The 17,636-nt window shown below is 41.6% G+C and overlaps 2 protein-coding genes across 5 annotated transcripts in view; one reads left to right on the top strand and one right to left on the bottom strand.

Moving 5' to 3' along the window:
* Positions 1 to 270: 270 nt before the first annotated feature.
* NUDT5 (nudix hydrolase 5) lies at positions 271 to 12,612 on the bottom strand. Of its 3 annotated transcripts, none has more exons than XR_009418456.1 (9): positions 12,511 to 12,612; positions 7,301 to 7,390; positions 5,212 to 5,279; positions 4,378 to 4,430; positions 3,630 to 3,737; positions 2,977 to 3,072; positions 1,953 to 2,063; positions 778 to 831; positions 271 to 511 (listed from the first exon to the last, which is right to left on the bottom strand). XR_009418456.1 is itself a non-coding variant. In XM_059471663.1 (9 exons), exons 3-9 carry the CDS (start codon positions 7,361 to 7,363, stop codon positions 1,546 to 1,548), a joined length of 507 nt encoding a protein of 168 aa, XP_059327646.1. In that variant the 5' UTR covers positions 7,364 to 7,390; positions 10,567 to 10,685; positions 12,511 to 12,598; the 3' UTR covers positions 1,536 to 1,545. The 3 variants fall into 3 exon arrangements, 2 of the variants coding, with proteins under 2 accessions (XP_059327646.1, XP_059327645.1); XM_059471663.1 differs by lacking the exons at positions 271 to 511; positions 778 to 831 and adding exons at positions 1,536 to 1,562; positions 10,567 to 10,685 and having other exon boundaries at positions 1,962 to 2,063; positions 12,511 to 12,598; XM_059471662.1 differs by lacking the exons at positions 271 to 511; positions 778 to 831 and adding an exon at positions 1,536 to 1,562 and having other exon boundaries at positions 1,962 to 2,063.
* CDC123 (cell division cycle 123) overlaps positions 12,600 to 17,636 on the top strand; it is a 31,193-nt gene continuing 26,156 nt past the window's right edge. The window contains exons 1-4 of one of the 2 annotated variants that reach the window (XM_059471659.1): positions 12,602 to 12,811; positions 14,568 to 14,639; positions 16,478 to 16,532; positions 17,385 to 17,417. In XM_059471659.1, the coding sequence (XP_059327642.1) occupies positions 12,738 to 12,811; positions 14,568 to 14,639; positions 16,478 to 16,532; positions 17,385 to 17,417 (234 nt within the window). In that variant the 5' untranslated portion in view covers positions 12,602 to 12,737. Of the gene's footprint in view, positions 12,812 to 14,567; positions 14,640 to 16,477; positions 16,533 to 17,384; positions 17,418 to 17,636 lie in introns of both variants that reach the window. The other variant, XM_059471661.1, reaches the window with a different exon arrangement.

The following is a 17,636-nucleotide window of genomic DNA, read 5'->3' on the forward strand; positions in this document are numbered from 1 at the left end:
TCTGCTGCCCACCATGAGCTCTTCCCTCTCCAGATGTTAGCAGTGAGTGCTGTGAGAGAGAGACCTGTGCTCACTGTCCTGCCTCTGCCTCCTTTGGAACCATGGTGATACACCAACCACGGTTACCTAAGCATCTTACTGAACTTTAAGTGCAGAGAGGAATAAGCCATTCTGAAAATTAAACAGTATTTTTATTATGGATATTCTGTCAAGGCTTGACAGAGCAGTTAGAAGAAATGCTTTTTGTCAGTTACATAATTCGAAATAAAAATACCAGAATCATTACTACAAATACTTCTTTTGCTCAACAAGTAAAGTAAATGACCTTGATTACAAGAAGAGTTATACTTCTAAGCCATCCAGCTTGGGCAGTTTTTAATTCAATTTCTCATTGTCCAGTTCTAGAACTTCATAAAGGGAACTTGGAGCGGTTTTTCTGCTGCGCGCTTCAGAGCCAGCGCGTACGTGTAAACCCTGGCATCTACTGCCAGCTGCTCCTCTGCTACCAGCTCTGAAAATAAAACAAATATGAGATGCTGTTAAAACCTCACCTTTACAGACATGTAAGTCCTTGCTAAAATGAAGATGTGTAGCATTCCAGATGCTGCAACTCCTCCTGCTGTCACTAACTCGCATACCTGGCCAGGTCTCTAACAGCTTTTTGCTTAACATATTATACAACATAACGTATTCTAGGGTGAGAGATGACATGAGGAGCCCTGAGAAGGGATTCCTGAAGCTCATGTTAGTGCATTTAATGTGTCAGAAGGCTCTTACCATCAATCCTTTGCAGTAGGTCATTCTTTGGAAGTGTAACAACTTCCACAAATTCTAGGAGAGAAGAAAAAGGTTTACACATCCTTCAGTTAGTGAACAGTAAAGAAATTTAACTCTGTCTTCTGTTTCTTGCAATTTAGAAGGGGAAAGAGACTGATTTAATGCTTGTCAGCATCCAAAAGTTGTGAGCTTTCATATATCAAAAAAGGGTCAATTAAATGGGGGAAGGCAGTGACTGGGCTCACTAAAAAACATACTTGGCAGAAAAAAGCTGGAAAAACAGTTGGGAAAAAAGTGTAGCTGGTAGCTATGAAGAATAAGAATCTCCAAAAGAGAAACCTCCCCTTGAGAATGAAAAATGCACTGTTGAAGAAAACTTGTTTGGCTTCTCCTGGTACAGGAATGGGTTGGAGATGCATTTCAAGACCAAAGCATCTCAAAGGGTTTGTTAATGATGAATTGATGCTGGCTTACCCCTCCCTGTCTCTCTGAATTACTTGTCTTCAGGGCTTGACCTGCAGCTGTTGGGGGGGCAGCAATTTGTATTTCCTGAAATCCTGGTGCTATAGGTACAGTACTGGGAAAGATAATTGACGTAATAATGCCCCACAGGAATTTGCATCTAGGCCAAAGTCAACCTCAGGCACATTTGATTAGGGTCAAGAGATTACCCAAGCACAAATAAAAACCAGTTTTAACTGACTTTTTCTAAGTAAAACTTGCCATATGAAGAATCATGACCTTCTTGTCAATGAGATCCCAGTCACATTACGTACCTCCATCATCTGCAAGTGAAAAGAGTAGGGAGTTAAGGGGTGGAAATACACCAGAGTTTATAATTAAAAAGCATTTGATGGCTAACTGACTGGGAGTGACACTGCAATTACTTCCAGAGTGAAGCTACAACTGAGAGCAGTCTCTAGGTTCATAAGTGCTTATGGCTCTCACTGAAATTTGGCACTGAAATGTTTTATTCTGAGTGTGCCAACAGCTGACACTCCACATCTGAGCTTCCCCAGTGGATTCAGCAGAGAAACACTCATCTAGACTGCAGGATGTGATTGGAAGGATGTGCAGTATCCAAACCATGTAGGACAGAAGAGATGAAGTGGTGGAGTTAATTGTTTTAAACCCATAGTTTTGTTATCATCTCAAAATTTTCAAATAAATGACACAAAACTCACCAAGGTTTTGCTTAGGTCTCGTGTTCTCAGCCTCATCTCCATTAATGATGACACTCACAATGTGTGTTGTGCTGTTTGACATTCCTGGGTCCAAGCACAGAGCTGCCAACAAGCACATGGACAGGTTCATTTCTCAGAGCAGGAGTCAGGCATCTTGACATTTTAACAAAAGCTTTCACAGAAATGTATCTGATACAACAGGAGAATATATATTTGGCAGACATTTGTGCTGTAAGAGTAGCAAAAACTTTGTCTTCACAAATTCTTAGACGTAATGTTTCTGTAACTCTCAACTCACAGCCAAATTTACCTTCTATTCCATAGACTAAAGATTTACTATGAACTATCCCTTACAGACTTCCTCAGTCTGTGGGAATTTAATTTTGCCATCACCTGTGTCCAACCTCTCCCAATCCCCAGCATGCAGTTGTACCCAATAACTGAGAGACTCAGGCTCAACTGCAATGACACTTCCTCAAAATCCTAAGGTGCCTCACCTACCTTCTCAAGTTTGATTTATGATCCTCACTTTGCCTTCATTTTACCTTATGTAGGAAGCATAGGATTGGAACAATCATGTTCCAAAGGAACTCTGAATTAACTCCAATTACTCTCCTTCTTCTTTTCAGCTGGAGAACCCAAGTACTGTCACCTCCCCACAGCTGACACAAGGGTGACCTCTGCATCATGCAGCTTTTTTTTCTAAGTTCACAGATGCTGTTCACAGAAGTCCACCAGTTTAGACCTTTACACTAAAATGCCAAATCACAGCTTGAATAATTGGGTTTTGTGTAAAGGATCTTAATAGCAATTTCATCTCTACAGACATCAAACTTATTTCAGCCAGAAGTTCAGCGAGTTGACAACAAGGACCAAAGTTTCACTTTTACAGCCATGAGATGCTACCCTGCTAATCTGCATAGGCTTTCCCTTTGGTTTAGAGCTTTTCAGACATTTAGAGTAGCCATCAAGACAGAATTAGCTTTAGTGGGAAAAAATAAGAAAAAGCAAAGACCTGGAGTACATTCAATGACCTCCCCCTTGTAGCCAGTCTCTTCCTTCAGCTCTCGAAGCGCAGCACTTTCTGCTGACTCGTTTTCCTCAATCAGGCCTGGGAGATACATAACACACAAAAACAATTAAAAGCTTCCCACTTAACTGCAATATCCATCCTGAGATCTAATCAAGCTTTCTGGAAGAGGGGAAACATCCTCACTACTCTGTCTTTACACAGGGATAAGTATTAGGAAGGATTCCAATCCCTGGATTCATTATGCTGCTGCCCACATCCTTAACCAATTATCTACAGAATCATGATGCCTTTCCCAAAAATGGCATTAATATTCTCATGAGAGAAAGAAGCCAAATGCTTTGACTCTTAGAGAAAGGAGAAGTGGAGGGAATTTTCTCCAATCTGCTAAAACATCTATTAACATCATAACAGCTTATTTTGTTTTTTCATTATCAAATATTCGTATTTTGGAATAGCACATGGAGCTCAGCATGGTTTTCCAGCCACAGCTTCATTAAGATCACAGAATCAACTAAGTTGGAAAAGACCCTGGAGATCCTCAAGTCTAACCTATAAGATACATAAAGATTGACACTCCAACCTCATCTAAACACAGTGAACCATATGTGACTCATCCCAGTGCTTCAGCCACTTACCTGCAGGAAATTCCAAGCAGTAGCCATTGATTGGGGGTCTGAACTGTTTCACCAGGACAATGCAGTCGTAGTGCAGGGTTCTCTGCAGCACTGCTATCACTGCTACACCTACCACAGCCATGGGAGACACCAGGACATGCAATGTGAGCACAGCAGAAAGTCAGATTTTAGTGCCAGATCTGGAAAGGAACCCACACACTGATACTCTGAGCATTAAATGTTTGGATGCTTGCTCTAGAACCCTGAATGATGAATTCAAGCTCTTTATATCATGCATGGTGAGAGATCTTCAAAGCTCCCCAGCAAGCCAGAGGCACACAAACCAAGCAAGACTGAGCCTCAGGGAAAGGCTCTCCTGCCTACAAAAACTGCTTGAAAGTCTCTGTAGGGAACTCTTTACTCTCCATTTCTAAATCATGTCCCAAAGAGCCCCTTGGCCCCTAACAGCAAACCCAATCACCAGTTTGAGAGCTGCTCTGTGTCAGGGCACCCCAGATGTCTTAGGAAGCACTCCATGACTTAAAAGTGAACACAGTGACCTTGGGAAAGTTCTCCCACCAGTAAGGTTCTGATTCTTCAGCACCTCAGTTAGCCTTTCATTAGCTCAGGGTATAGACAGCTCTGCCAAGCCACCTGTTCCACATCCTCACTCATTCAGAACAGATCAGCTCCAAATCTGCATTGTCAGCTTATCAGAAGGAATTTGACAGGAAAAAAAATGCAAAAAGAAAAAGCCACCAATTCTTACCATCAGCTGTAACTCCCTTTTTGTTGCCAGTACGCTTTACAGTTTCCCAAGTTCTGTTTAAACAGAGAAAGAACAAATGAACACATAAATCATCTTCTACCCTTGCTGCTTTCACTTAAAGCAAGATGCACCACCATCCAGTGAGGTCCTGTAAGAAGCAGCAGCCATAGGCAGGCCCTGTCATACATTGCCACTATAAAATGTCTAAAGTATAATTTTCTTTTGACTACCTAAGGGGGAGAGAGAAAATAGTTAATTTTAGTTACACAAAAGATCCAATCTTGCTGATTTTAAGAGGACACTGCTGATGAGGTGAGAGGCACTAGAGAGAGAATCTAACACATTAAGGGGAGGGAACTAAAGCCATGTTGTAACACCTACATAAACACAGCAAAACTAAAGATAGAAAAGAATTGGACAGAAATTATACCATACAAGAGGACATTAATTTGTCAATAATATGGAGGATCCAGCACCACCAGCATGGAAAAGCAGCCTGTAATAAAGAACCAGAAAAGCCACAGGATGGACTCTGATTGTCACAGAGCGGTTGCACAGCTGGAATTTGCTTCTGTGCAGCATCGTTCCAAAGAACTGGAAATGCAGCACAATCCAATGTGCCCAAGAGGATTTAGGAGCCAAATTCCATCCCAATGCTTGCACATCTGCCAGAGTAAGATTCTCTTAAGATTCTCCCCTCTGAACAGCAGGAACTCTGAAGAAACCTCACAAACCTCTCATCCTGTGTGGAGTGATGTGTTTGTAATGCTCATGCTCCCTAGCCTGGGCCCAGTCTGTGCAATTGGCAATCTGGAATAGCAGAGAGGGAATTACCTGGTTTTCCCAAAGGGATCAGTGTAAGTTGTTTCTGAAAGCTTCAACCATTGTCTTTCTACAATTACCTAAAATAAAGAATTCTTTGTTAAATACATTATAAAATTAATCCCAAAGAATTGGGAGAAAAACCACAATTTTTTTAGGTTATTTTGAAGACAAATTTCAGCATCACACCACATGCAGGAATGTGCAACAGCATTCCTGTTGCTAATACAGAAAAAAAATTACTCTAAATTCTTGAATATGAATAAAAATATAACCCCAAGACAGTAGCTTTTCTTAACATGAATTTTATAACCAAGTTTTGATGAATTCAGTGGCATTTTATGCACTGCAAAGTCCTCATTTTTAGTAGGATTTTGCAAGGGTAATATATCAGCTGCAGAAGGGTCTCTGTGCAGCCCAGAGACTTCAGGCACACTGGAGCTCACGAGTGCCCCCCCCTTGGCAGAGAGCACAGCCCAAAAGCTGAGCATGCAAGACTGAAAACCAAGCTGCCCTGACATTTTCTTGCCCAGACTGATCCCAGACTGTGGCTTTGTGTACCTGCTGTATTCTGCAGCTGTGAGAGTGACACATGTCTGTCCCTTTAGGGTTCTGAGAGCTGCTGAGTGACTGCTTGGCATTAGCACTATGACCAAATTTCTCTTCTGGGCTGAGTTTATTTTCCCTATGATGTTTCCTCATTTTTTATGTAATTCATTTAAAACTGAAAAATCCCTAGATAAAATCCCTAGAAAAATCCCTATTAGCCCAGAAGTTTGCTTCTCTCACTGTAACTTGTTTTAAAATGAGTTATTTTTATTTCTTTGTCGATTACTTTGATGGGCAAAAAACATCTGCTTATACCAGCCTGGATGTGCCTTCCCAGAAAAAGGAAAGGAAGAATGAAGTAAATTCAGCTCCCACTTTCATGGAAGATTGTCCAACATCAGACCACACTGTTACTGCAAGTTACAGAACCACTTCTGATATAACAGCCACTGGCAGAAGGAGGGTAAATACTTCTCTGTATTAAGCCCACAAAATGATTGAAAAAAGTAAATAGCTTAAAATATGTAAGATCTAACTCTAAATTTCCAGTCATATCAAAGAGCACATTGTTTAAAAGAGAATAACAAAGAAAAATTAAAAAAAAAAAAACCCAAACAACAAACTAAACCAAAAAAACCCCAAAAAAACTATACAAAACAAAACCAAAAGAGGATAAAATGAAAATGCTGCCTGCAAAATACCCAGCTCTTAATAGAAAACCCCAAAAGATTACAAAAATTAAATACTTTATGCTTGTGAAATATTCATATTAAAAAAATGCCTAAGAGAAAAGACATAATACAAACAAATCTCTTCTTTCCTTGTGCTGTGAAACTGGAAGAAATTCCAAGTGTGTTCACTCCATGAAGAACAAATAAAAGAAAGCACATTTGTGTTACAGCAAGAGCAGGACACTGCCAAATCTCCCTTAACACCAAAGATTAACTTTTAAGATTTCATTTTAAGGGAACAGAAACAAATATAGGCAGTTTAGGGTGAAAGTGCTTCTAATAAGAATGAAGTACCTCCAGAATCCTTTCTTAGGACTGCTATTATTCTTCTTCTTTACTGATGTCTTTGAAACAGCAATTATCCAAATTAAAATCCTTACAGCAAACATAAAACATGATACAATCCTAAATGTTAAAGCACCTTAAAGGAACAGAAAACTGTTTGAAAGAGAAAATTGCTGCTGAGTTTCATAACCCACCAATTTGTAAAGTCTCTCAGAGATATCAGCATTATTTCTGAACACTGAAAAACCTCCTGAAGAGACAATACAAGAAACAGATGAAAAATCTGAAAAAAAAATAGAAGCCTCTTAAAATAATGCAACACTGTAGATTTCTGTAGATTTCTCTCTCCTTATTGATAATTTATATAATTATTTCAATAAAGAGGAATGTCACACCCTTTAAACTCTCTGACAATCAGGAAATTTTCTGTCTTTTTATGAACATCCAGCCTCTCTAGCATTTTGTACTCTGTACTCAAAAACTCACAAATAATTGTTATTCAACAACAAGAAGTGCCCAACCCAAGCATGCTGTACCTCTTCCTTAAGGACAGATTGTTTGGCTGTTTTTGCAACTTCTGTGGATGTCTCAGCTGCCATTTTCAGCAATGCCAGGTTTTTCCCCTCCTGTGCAAAGTCCAGATATATATGAAACAAAATCAATATTTGCTTTCAGTGTAAAGTTAAAAGGTTCATTTCAGCACCGTAAATTAACAAATGTAGCTTGTGGGAGAAAGTCAGGGACGTGTGATGGCAAGTTCAATTCATGCTTTCAGCTCCACCCAGTGATTTCAGAGCCAAATAACTCAAAGGAGAAATGTAAATTTGGGTCAAATCCCTGATCTGTATAATTTTAACAGTCCTATCAGCTGTCAGGTAGCTATGGCAGCTGAAGACAATTAAGTGTCTTTAAATGTCAGACACCCATACAGACAATAATGCATTTCAAAAAGTTTCATTCTGATCTGGGTGAAATGCTCTGTCAACAGTGTCTGGACAACAGGACTGTGCACTCCACTCTGAAAGTGCAAAAAACCCTTATTCCAAGAGAATCTCAGTGATAAAAACTGTCTGCTATTAAAAATAACAACTAGAACCTACCCCCATCTTACACCACAAATAAACACGTAAATGACTCAATCCTTCCACTAAAAACAAGTTCAAAAAACATGGGGCAGCACATGGGGCTGGTGTGATGGTGTGACCATGGCATGTCAGTCTCTTATTGGAAATTATGGACCCAATAAGAGCATTTGCATCTTAAAAGTGCCCAAAGCAAGGCTCTGCACCTGCAGCTCGTGCCTCAGCCTGCATCCCCAGCAAAGTGAAATTATTCACTTCCCCCATCCTGTTCCAGCCTAAAGACACAGCAAGCAGCAGGAAAAAAATGTATTAGAGACTGAGCCTGTGTCACTGTGGAACTGCAGGGCACTTTCAGCACAGAAACATACCAGGGAAAGCATCTCTGATATTAACTTAATACTGAAGTCCTAAAAGTAATCATGAATCATAAGGAAAAGCCACTGAAAAGAAACAAATCAGTTTAAACACCAGGAGAGATGAGATGAGATGAGATGAGATGAGATGAGATGAGATGAGATGATCTCAATCATCCATAGCATTGATGGTCATAACCTTTCCAAAAAGTCAGAAAGAATCTTTCCATGACTTCAACTATGGTTTAATAAAGCTCTGTGTGCTCTCTAGCAAAAACCAGCAGCAAAGTGTGTGAAAAGCTTCTCTGTCACACCCACCTTCAGCACTTTCATTTTTTACTTCATATTTTATCCTTTTGTGGTAACATCTGTTGCACACCAGTGAAACATGAAAGGGTAACAATCAGCTTTTTAACATACTGCATTGCCATGGGCTTGCAGTAAGTAGCTAAAAGGAACAGGTAGGACTAAATCTTTCTGTTTATCAGCAGGAATAAAACTAAAGTACATTTCCTTGGTCTGTACACAGGGCAGGCTCTTTCTTAAGTATCAATAAAGTGGTTTTGGGTGAAGTTGGTGATATAAGTCAAATGTGAAGACTGGTTTTATGTAACATAAGTCTTGAAAAGAAACCCTGACATGTTAAACCAAATTCTATTCCTTAAAAAAAAAATTAAAAAATAAATCTATAATATTCTTTTAAGGCAATGAAGCTCCTTTTCAAACCTACAGTTTTATTATCTGTCTTACCACTATTTGTAACACAAATTGCTCATTTGCTTGTGTTCCAGTCTCTATCCCACTTCAGTTCAGCCAGCTGTACCAATGTTTGTAATTCCCTTCTCTTAGGATTGAGGAGTTTTACCTGGACAAGGGCCATGTCTCATGCTGTGACTCAAACACAAGATCAAGCTTTCCACCAAACACAGCCCAGGAGAAACAAAACAAAGCAGGTTCTGTGTGATAGCTTTAAAAACACAAAAACCTTACATCCCCAGCTACAACAAATTCACCTCCTACATTTGGAAAGAATTATAGCCTTTTGCATTGTCAATATAAATATATCAAACGAGTAGAGAGTGAACCATAGCCTTGTCAAAGTTGTCTTTGTATTGGGCTAAGTCTTCCCCTTTTACTTTCCCCTCACAGGAAAGTCTTCCTCTTTTACTTCCTCTTTACTCTCCCCTCACAGAAAATCCTGTTCCATTGATCACCCCAATGCTTCTGCACAAATATCCGTGTATCTTTCTCAAATGTGGATTACCACAGCTGTATCATGGAAAAAAAAAAATACTAGAGCCTCATCTCATGGCAGAATCTGTTTTCAAAACAGCCCCTTCTCTCCTGAGACATTCAGCAGTGCCTTGCTACTTATAACAACAACAAAAATTCACAGTTTCAGGGGTTTGAATTATCACTAAAACCTAAATTGGGTGAACACCTCAAAGAGAGGGAAATGCTGATCAAGCCCAGCTTCTGTAGTTTGGGTCTCCTCCACAAGTGGGTGCAGTAACTCTATGCATAGTGACATTTTTACAAGTTTCATAAAACAGTATTTTTGCCCAGATTCAGTTGGCAGTAGAGAAGTGAGAATTTCTGCTGTTAGAAAGCTGAAATACTGTTTGGTTAAATGAAGGCTGCAATTCTGGCATCTCACGTTAGTCATGCTGTCAAGGATGGCAACGTCTCCTGTTCATAAACAAAATTAGCTGCAAGTGAAAATGAAATTTAACACTAAAATGTGAGGTTTCTAAAGGCCTATTTAGCTTTCAGAACATGCCTTGTCTTGCAGTTCTTCTACCTCATAAAATTCACTCTGCATATAAATATGAGTTCATCTGAGTTAAAAATTCAATGCAGCTGATACAGCAGCCTTGAACCTGACTTGGGATTACATGAGCTCTAAGAATAGACATTTTTAATTGTTATAAATGCAATCTTGAGAATATGTCAAAGTGCCCACATTTATCAGCTGCCTTAACATGAATCAACAGCACTCAAACTATCAATTATGGGGAAAAATAAATGTTTTCTACTTTGTCTGGTAGTTTTTGTGCCCAATGTTAGAGTGTACTGCTGGCAAATCATGCTACTTCTTCCATTTATTTCCAACTGAAGTCAATTCTGTCCTGAAAAAGCCATGCCATTTACAAAGCATGTAACTTTGTTCCCATTGCTTATTTCTTTGTTGAGTGGCTTCCTTTCAAGGCAGCATCCAGCCATTCTACAGTTTCCAAATTATCCTTCCCAGCAGTTCAAATCTTAAGCCAGCCAAGGTCTGTGAATCAGTTGGAGAGAGAAGTCAAGATACCAGAATTAAACTTCAATATTTATAATTAGATAGATGGATTAGCTTTCCTAACTCACTTTTCAGAAGACATTCTCTGATCCAAACAAACATTCCAGCAGACAGCAACCAGATTTAATGGAAGCTCAGCAATGGGGGTCCCATGGCAAATTCAAGGTCAAACAAAATATCGATTTTCCTATAAAGAATGTGCAAAAGAGACACTGGCAACATTTTATGCATGATTTAACCAACAGCACTCTGAGATATCTAAGCTGAAGATAAACATCATTAAAAACTCCTAAAGCACTTCAAACTTGTTACTTGCACTTTAGTGCTATGATTCTAGAAACAAAATCAATTAAGTAGCAATTAAGTTGAAGGGAGGGAGAAAAGTAGGGGGAGAATGTTTCGTTTTTATCACGGTATCTAGAAGCATGGATGACCCACTGAGTGCCAAATTAAACATGGGCAAGTAACTGCAAAGCAAACAAGGATTATCTCCCAGAAGCAGAAGAGGGTGAGAGGCAGCCCCATGGTGTTATCAACCTCCCCAAGAGCTGAGGTGTCACACAGCTGGGGAGTCTGGCAGTGCTCACAGGGGTCCCAGGATGAGGGAAGAGATGAGGATCTGACTCCATGTTTCAGAAGGCTTGATTTATTATTTTATGATATATATTATATTAAAACTATACTAAAAGAATAGAAGAAAGGATTTCATCAGAAGGCCAGCTAAGAATAGAAAAAGAAAGAATGATAACAAAGGCTTGGGGTTTGGACAGAGTCTGACCCAGCTGGGCTGTGATTGGCCATTAATTAGGAACAACCACATGAGACCAATCCCAGATGCACCTGTTGCATTCCACAGCAGCAGATAATCATTGTTTACATTTTGTTCCTGAGGCCTCCCAGCTTCTCAGGAGGAAAAATCCTAAGGAAAGGATTTTTCAGAAAATATCATGGCTACAGGGGAGACATCCCCAGACTGCAGATGGGACAGCACAGGAGGAAACATGGCATGGAAACAACGCCATGCAGAGGACACAACAGCTGAACCACGGGGCTTAAATATCCCCCATACTACTCTGGTAATGCCTGACTTGGGACTCAGCAAAATGAAATAGTGGTTGATATAAAACACGAGCTGACAGTGTGAGCTCACAGCCCAGGGCTGCATCCAAAGGCTCTGCCCCTGTTCCCTGCCCTTGTAAGAGCCCTGGGGGCTCTGTGCACAGTTCTGTGTCCCAAACACTACTAAAGGACATGGAGCTGTCAGAGCAAGCCCAGAGGAGGCCACAAAGTTGATAAAAGGACTGGAACACCTCCTCTACACAGACAGGCTGAGAAAACTGGAGAAGGTTGTGTGGAGACTTCAGAGCACCATCCAGCACCTAAAGAACTACAGCAAAATGAAATAGTGGTTGATAAAAATCTTAACATGAGATGACAGTGTGAGGTCACCGCCCAGGGCTGCACCCAAAGGCTCTGCCCCTGTCCCCTGCCCTTGTGAGAGCCCTGGGGGCTCTGTGCACAGTTCTGTGTCCCAAACACTACTAAAGGACATGGAGCTGTCAGAGCAAGCCCAGAGGAGGCCATAACGTTGATAAAAGGACTGGAACACCTCCCCTACAAAGACAGGCTGAGAAAATTGGAGAAAGTTATGTGGAGACTTCAGAGCACTTTCCCGCACCTGAAGGAGCTACAGGGAAGCTGGACAGGGCCTATTCATCACAACTGCAGTGATAGAACAAGGGGTAATGGGTACCCCTTGAAAGAGGGGAAATTTAGGTGAGATATTAGGCAGAAATCCTTTACGGTGAGGGTGGTGAGACAGCAGAACAGATTGCCCAGGGCGCTGTGGATGCCAGGTCGGATAAAGCCTTGAGCAACCCAGTCTCACATGGGAGGCGTCCCCGCCCGTGGCAGGGGGTGACTGGAACTGGATGATCTTTAAGATCCCTTCCCATCTATGAAACAGCTCCATGCAGGGCACACGCGGGCACAGGGAGGACAGCAGAACCTACAAGGATCAGGCGTTACTCGGCCATTCCTGGGCTCGGGCGGGGCAGAGCGAAGGCAGCGCCGCGGGACGCTCCGGGCGCCGCCGGCTCCGGGCGGCGCTGAGGCGGCGGGGCGGGGCCGGGCCCTGTGCGCCGGCGATGGCGCCGGGCGGCGCCCGGAGCTGCGCGGGAGGTTCCGGGCGGAGCGGGAGCTTCCGGGAGCGGCCGCGCTGAGGAGGAGGAAGAGGAGGATGAAGAAGGAGCAGGTGGCGCACTGCCAGTTCTCCGTGTGGTACCCGCTCTTCAAGGCAGTCACCATCCGCAGGTGCGGGCGGTGAGGGGCGGCGGGGGCTGCGGGAGGCGGAGCGGGTATTAAGGGAGCGTGTGGGGCGAGGGAGGGTGTCCTGCTCCTCCCCTCAGCCCTGCTGAGCTCACCTGGCGTGCTGTGTTCGCTTCTGGGCTCCTCAGAGCAGGAGGGACATGGAGATCCTGGAGCGGGTCCAGTGCAGGGCTCCGAGCGTGTTAAGGGACTGGAAAAGCTGAGGGTGCTGGGCCTGTTCAGCCTCGGGGAGCCCAGAGTGGTTTGGGTTAGGAGGGACCTTAAAGATCTTCTGGTTCCAATCCTCTGCCATGGGCAGGGACACCCTCCTCTAGACCAGGGTGCTCCAAGCTCCTTCCAACCTCCGCGGATGGGGCAGCCACAGCTTCTCTGGGCAGCCTGTGCCAGGGCCTCACCACCCTCACAAGAAAGAATTTATAACACTAATATCTATCTAAACTGACTCTCTCACTTTGAACCCATTTCCCCATGTGCTGTCACTCCAAGCTCTTGTAAATAATCTTGCTCCATCTTTCCTGCAAGTTCCCTTAAAGTACTGAAAGGAAAAAGAGATGACTGAGAGGGGACTTCATTAATGGATATAAATATCCAAAGAGGGGGTGTCAAAGGATGGAGCAGGCTCTGCTTGGTGGTGCCCAGCAATAGAGGGCAAAGGGAAGAAATTGATGCCCAGAAGTTCCACCTGAACATGAGGAGGAATTTCTGTCCTGAGCAGTGACCGAGCACTGGAGCAGGTTGCCCAGAGAGGCTGTGGAGTCTCCCTCACTGGAGATATTCCAGAAGGGTCTGGGCACATCCCTGTGCCCTGGGATGGCCCTGCCTGAGCAGGGAGGCTGGAGCAGCTGAGCCCTGTGCTCCCTTCCAGCCTGACCCATTCTGGATCCTGTGGGGTTGGGTGACATAGAGGGACCTGTGTTGGGCAGAGCTGGGCTGGAGGTCATGAAGGATTGATTGAGCCATCAGCTGCAGCCCAGGGAGCTGGGGTCTTGTCTCCACATCCCAAGGGATGTTTTGGGAACAAAACAGGGGCAGGCCAGGCACCCCTGTGCTCCCTGCTCTCCTGGTGGGACTCCATGCTGAGCGTCAGGAGATATCCACTCTGTTCTTATTATCCACATCCTGTATCCACATTGCTATTCCTACTTAAACTGTGACTGAATAGATCCAACCCAAGTGGCCAGTTTGGTGTTCCTGTGTATTTCTGGAAGCCATAGGAAGTTCTGCAGTTTCTAAGGTGCTGCTGGAGGTCATGAGATGGTTACAAGAACTACCAGTAGCTCAGGGAAGAAAGTTGAGACAGCTGCCCTGCTGGATCAAAAAGTGCTGACATCATGCTTTTAGTAATCAAAGCATTTGATCTTTTATCTTTCTTAGTGTTTATTTTTGGTAAGTTTAGTGGTAGTTCTATGTTTTTGGAATGTTAGGATGGCACAGGCAAATTTTGATTTGGATTTCAGAAGGAAAACCTTTAGTTTGAGCAACATGTCTCCTCACAAGCTGCACACAATTTTACTTGGAATTTCTTAGAGCTTTGCAGGAGTGGGGCATTTTTGTGTATTTCATCTAAAATTTTTGTCCTGTGCTTCCATGAAGGGAAAATGGGCATTGCTTTTTTGGGTGAGGGATAAGATGGGTTGTTGGGGTATGTGCTATGAAAAAAAACCAAATTACTTTATTCCACTAGGATTTTAGTATAACAAGTAATAATAAAGTACTAAAGAGATTTTCACATTTCTTCCAGTGTTATTCTTCCCCTGCCAGAGAATGTGAAAGAGTATTTGCTGGATGATGGAACACTGGTGGTTTCTGGAAGGTAAAGTGTGTTTTCTCCCCAGCTTCCAAGTATTAATGCCATTTTTTATTCACAGCACTATTTTGTGTATTCATATTGTATTGAGTATAATGAGTTTTTCAATTTGAGCAGTGTGACTGCAGTAAACCTCACACTGTGAGCATGTGAATGGGCTGACTGTTGTTAGTACAGCTGGATTTGCTGGTGCCTGAAGCAGATCCTAAAATCCATGAACTACAGTTCCTTCTAGACCAAGTGGACAAAGTCCTTTCATTTTTTTCTCCACCATTCTTTGGGATGCTTAGCTGATGGTTTGTGTTTGCTTATTTGGATCTGGTTGGGTCCAATTCACAGGCTTGACCTGTCCCATGCCAGTCCAGGGGTGAAGTGACATTTCCTGAGCTTAATTCTCAATAAAATAAGCTATAGACAGACTCAGTAATTAGTAACATTTTATATAATTATTTGCATATTGGTAATTCATGCTTATGACAAAGCTGAATGTCCTGTGTGAACACCCATGCCAGGATTTTGGATGCAGAGCAAGGAGTGGGGAGGTAGCAGGAGCAGTTGGTAAGGACACAGGCCTTGCTCTTTGTTTCTGTGTGGGATCTCAGTGTGTGGTTCCCTTGTGGAATGGTTGCTGCCTGCATCTTGTCAATGATCAAACTCAGAAATCAGTCCTCACTCCAGGATTCCCTAACTGGGAGTTTGCCCCTTGCAGAGCAGCCAGTGAGGCTGTGTGTGAAAGGGAGCTTGGTTTGATTTATCAGCTATCAATTTATATAAAAATGGAAGCTGTTTAAATGCCTTGTAGACATTAAGGGGTTTAATTTTTAATTTCTAAATTTTTTTTCTTATTAAAGGATATCCAGAACATTAGAATTGTTTTTAAACTATTCTGGATCAGAAGTAGTATTGTCACCTGCTTCTGCAGAATTGTGGAATTTATTTAGCAGCAGCTGTAGATTTTAATAAGCCTTCAGAAAAGCTGAAATTGAAGGTTTGGCTTAGCTGTGTTCTACAATTTTGCTGTCTTCAATGGAGTAATGGACAGCTGTATGATTGACTTAAATTACATTTTTAAGATGTTTGCAGTTAAACTTCATTTTAGAAACCATTTTTTTCTCTGAGTTGAATTTCCTTAGCTATAAGTGAATGTGATCTTGTTGCAGTCAAGGCCAAGATTGCCTCTAACCTTCAGTGCACCCCTATCTGTCCTCTAGATCTCAAAAACTGGATTGATGGTTTAGTCCTTGTGGATCTGCAGAGACTCAGCTTGTCTAAGAATTAACTTTTGCCAGGGATGTACGTTTGACCTTGCCCTGTTTGCTGCACTCTCTACTTTCCATGGGATCATCTTTGGTCTGTGTGCTGAGTGTCTGGACAATTTCTTTTCAGAGCTAGAAATTCACAAGTTGACATTTGAAACTCAAGGTTTATGAATTTTTACTTGGAAAGGGAGTATGGAGGCAAAAATTTTAATTGAACTTATTAAAAAAAATTAATTTGTGTTTGTGTCAGAGTACAGTAAAGTTGGAAAAGAATCATTAACAGGGTGTCAAAAAATCATTGACAGGGTGCTGAAAAGGTTCAATTATGGTGTTTTAGAGCAAAAAGTGATCTACTAGTTTGAAAGAAACAAAATGTTCAGAGTGGGACCTAGGCCTAATGCCAGCTATTTGGTCTTTAGTTTTCAGTGCTGGCATCTCTCATTTTTCTCTGCCAGGGTTCTGAGGTTTAATTTTCTTATGAAAACATTTTAACATTAAGAGCTGGAAATGCTGTGGAAATGTAATGGACATGGTCAAGTCAAACTCCAGTGCTTAATTTTTTTTCCTGTTAATTTTTTGTTTCAGAGAAGATCCACCAAGTCATGCTCAGGAGGGGAGTGATGATGCAGAGGAGATACAGGTCAGTATAAAATCCAAATTAATGTCGAGCCTCTTGAGAAAAATATGAGTGTATAACTTCTTCTGCATAATTTATAGGTGTGGAGAGTCCTTCACAGAAATAATTATCATGTGGTATTTGCCATGAAAAACATAAATATGTGATCACTTATGCTGGGCAGTCAGGGAAAGTTTAAGATACTTCCATGCTCTTCCACACAAGATTTTTTTTTTTATTTTTCATTTCTTGATAATTGCATTTGCAATCATGATTGAGGAATGTGGAAATTGAACTTAATGCTGTTTCATGCCCTGAAAAATTAGGAGTACATTTGGAGTAGTTACTTCAACAAACAGTGAAAGTTTCTGAGGCCATAATAACTCAGAAGGCCATTCTAGAGGGAAAACACTGAAAAATGTTATAATTACAAGTGACAGAAGGTACAACAAGGAGATGAAAAACAAATAAAAGTGAAGCTAATGGATCATGAGTCTAAAGATGGAAGTGCTGGAGCTGGAGACAAGCTGTAGATTGGGAAAACTGAGTTCTGAAATGTCCATCTTTCTGAAATAAATCAAATTTGAAACATATAGAGATCTCTTTTTAGCAATACTTTAGAGTAGTACTTCTGCTCTCCATAGCTTTTAACTGGAGCTACATAACTCCACATAGCTCTTACCCAAACACTGAATATATAGTGTTTTCCTGTCTTACTTTACAGCCAAAATAATTGCAGGATGGTGATGTTATGCTGTCTGGGGCAATGATTTGAACTCCATGTTGTAAGAGGCTGCATGAATTCTGATATTCTCATAAATTATAAAGGATGGCTCAGGATGCTGGTAACCTTTGCTTTGTTCTTATTTTGAGCAGTGGTCAGATGATGAGAACACTACAACACTTAAGGTAAGGTCCTGTAAAAGCCCAGTGGGGGTTTGGCAGCAGTTTCCTTTCTGCAGCCTTGTGATACAAACTTGGTTAGAGATATCTCTTGCTGTATTTAACATTTTTCAGACCATTTTAGATGGGTGGCAGTATAGATGTCTGTAACTTCCAAAAGGTTTTGCTGGCTTAATTTTATTTAACTAAAATAAAACACTTTTCTTCATCCCTGACAATCATACA

The sequence above is a fragment of the Ammospiza nelsoni genome, chromosome 5 (assembly GCF_027579445.1).
Source record: "Ammospiza nelsoni isolate bAmmNel1 chromosome 5, bAmmNel1.pri, whole genome shotgun sequence".
Lineage (NCBI taxonomy): Eukaryota > Metazoa > Chordata > Aves > Passeriformes > Passerellidae > Ammospiza > Ammospiza nelsoni.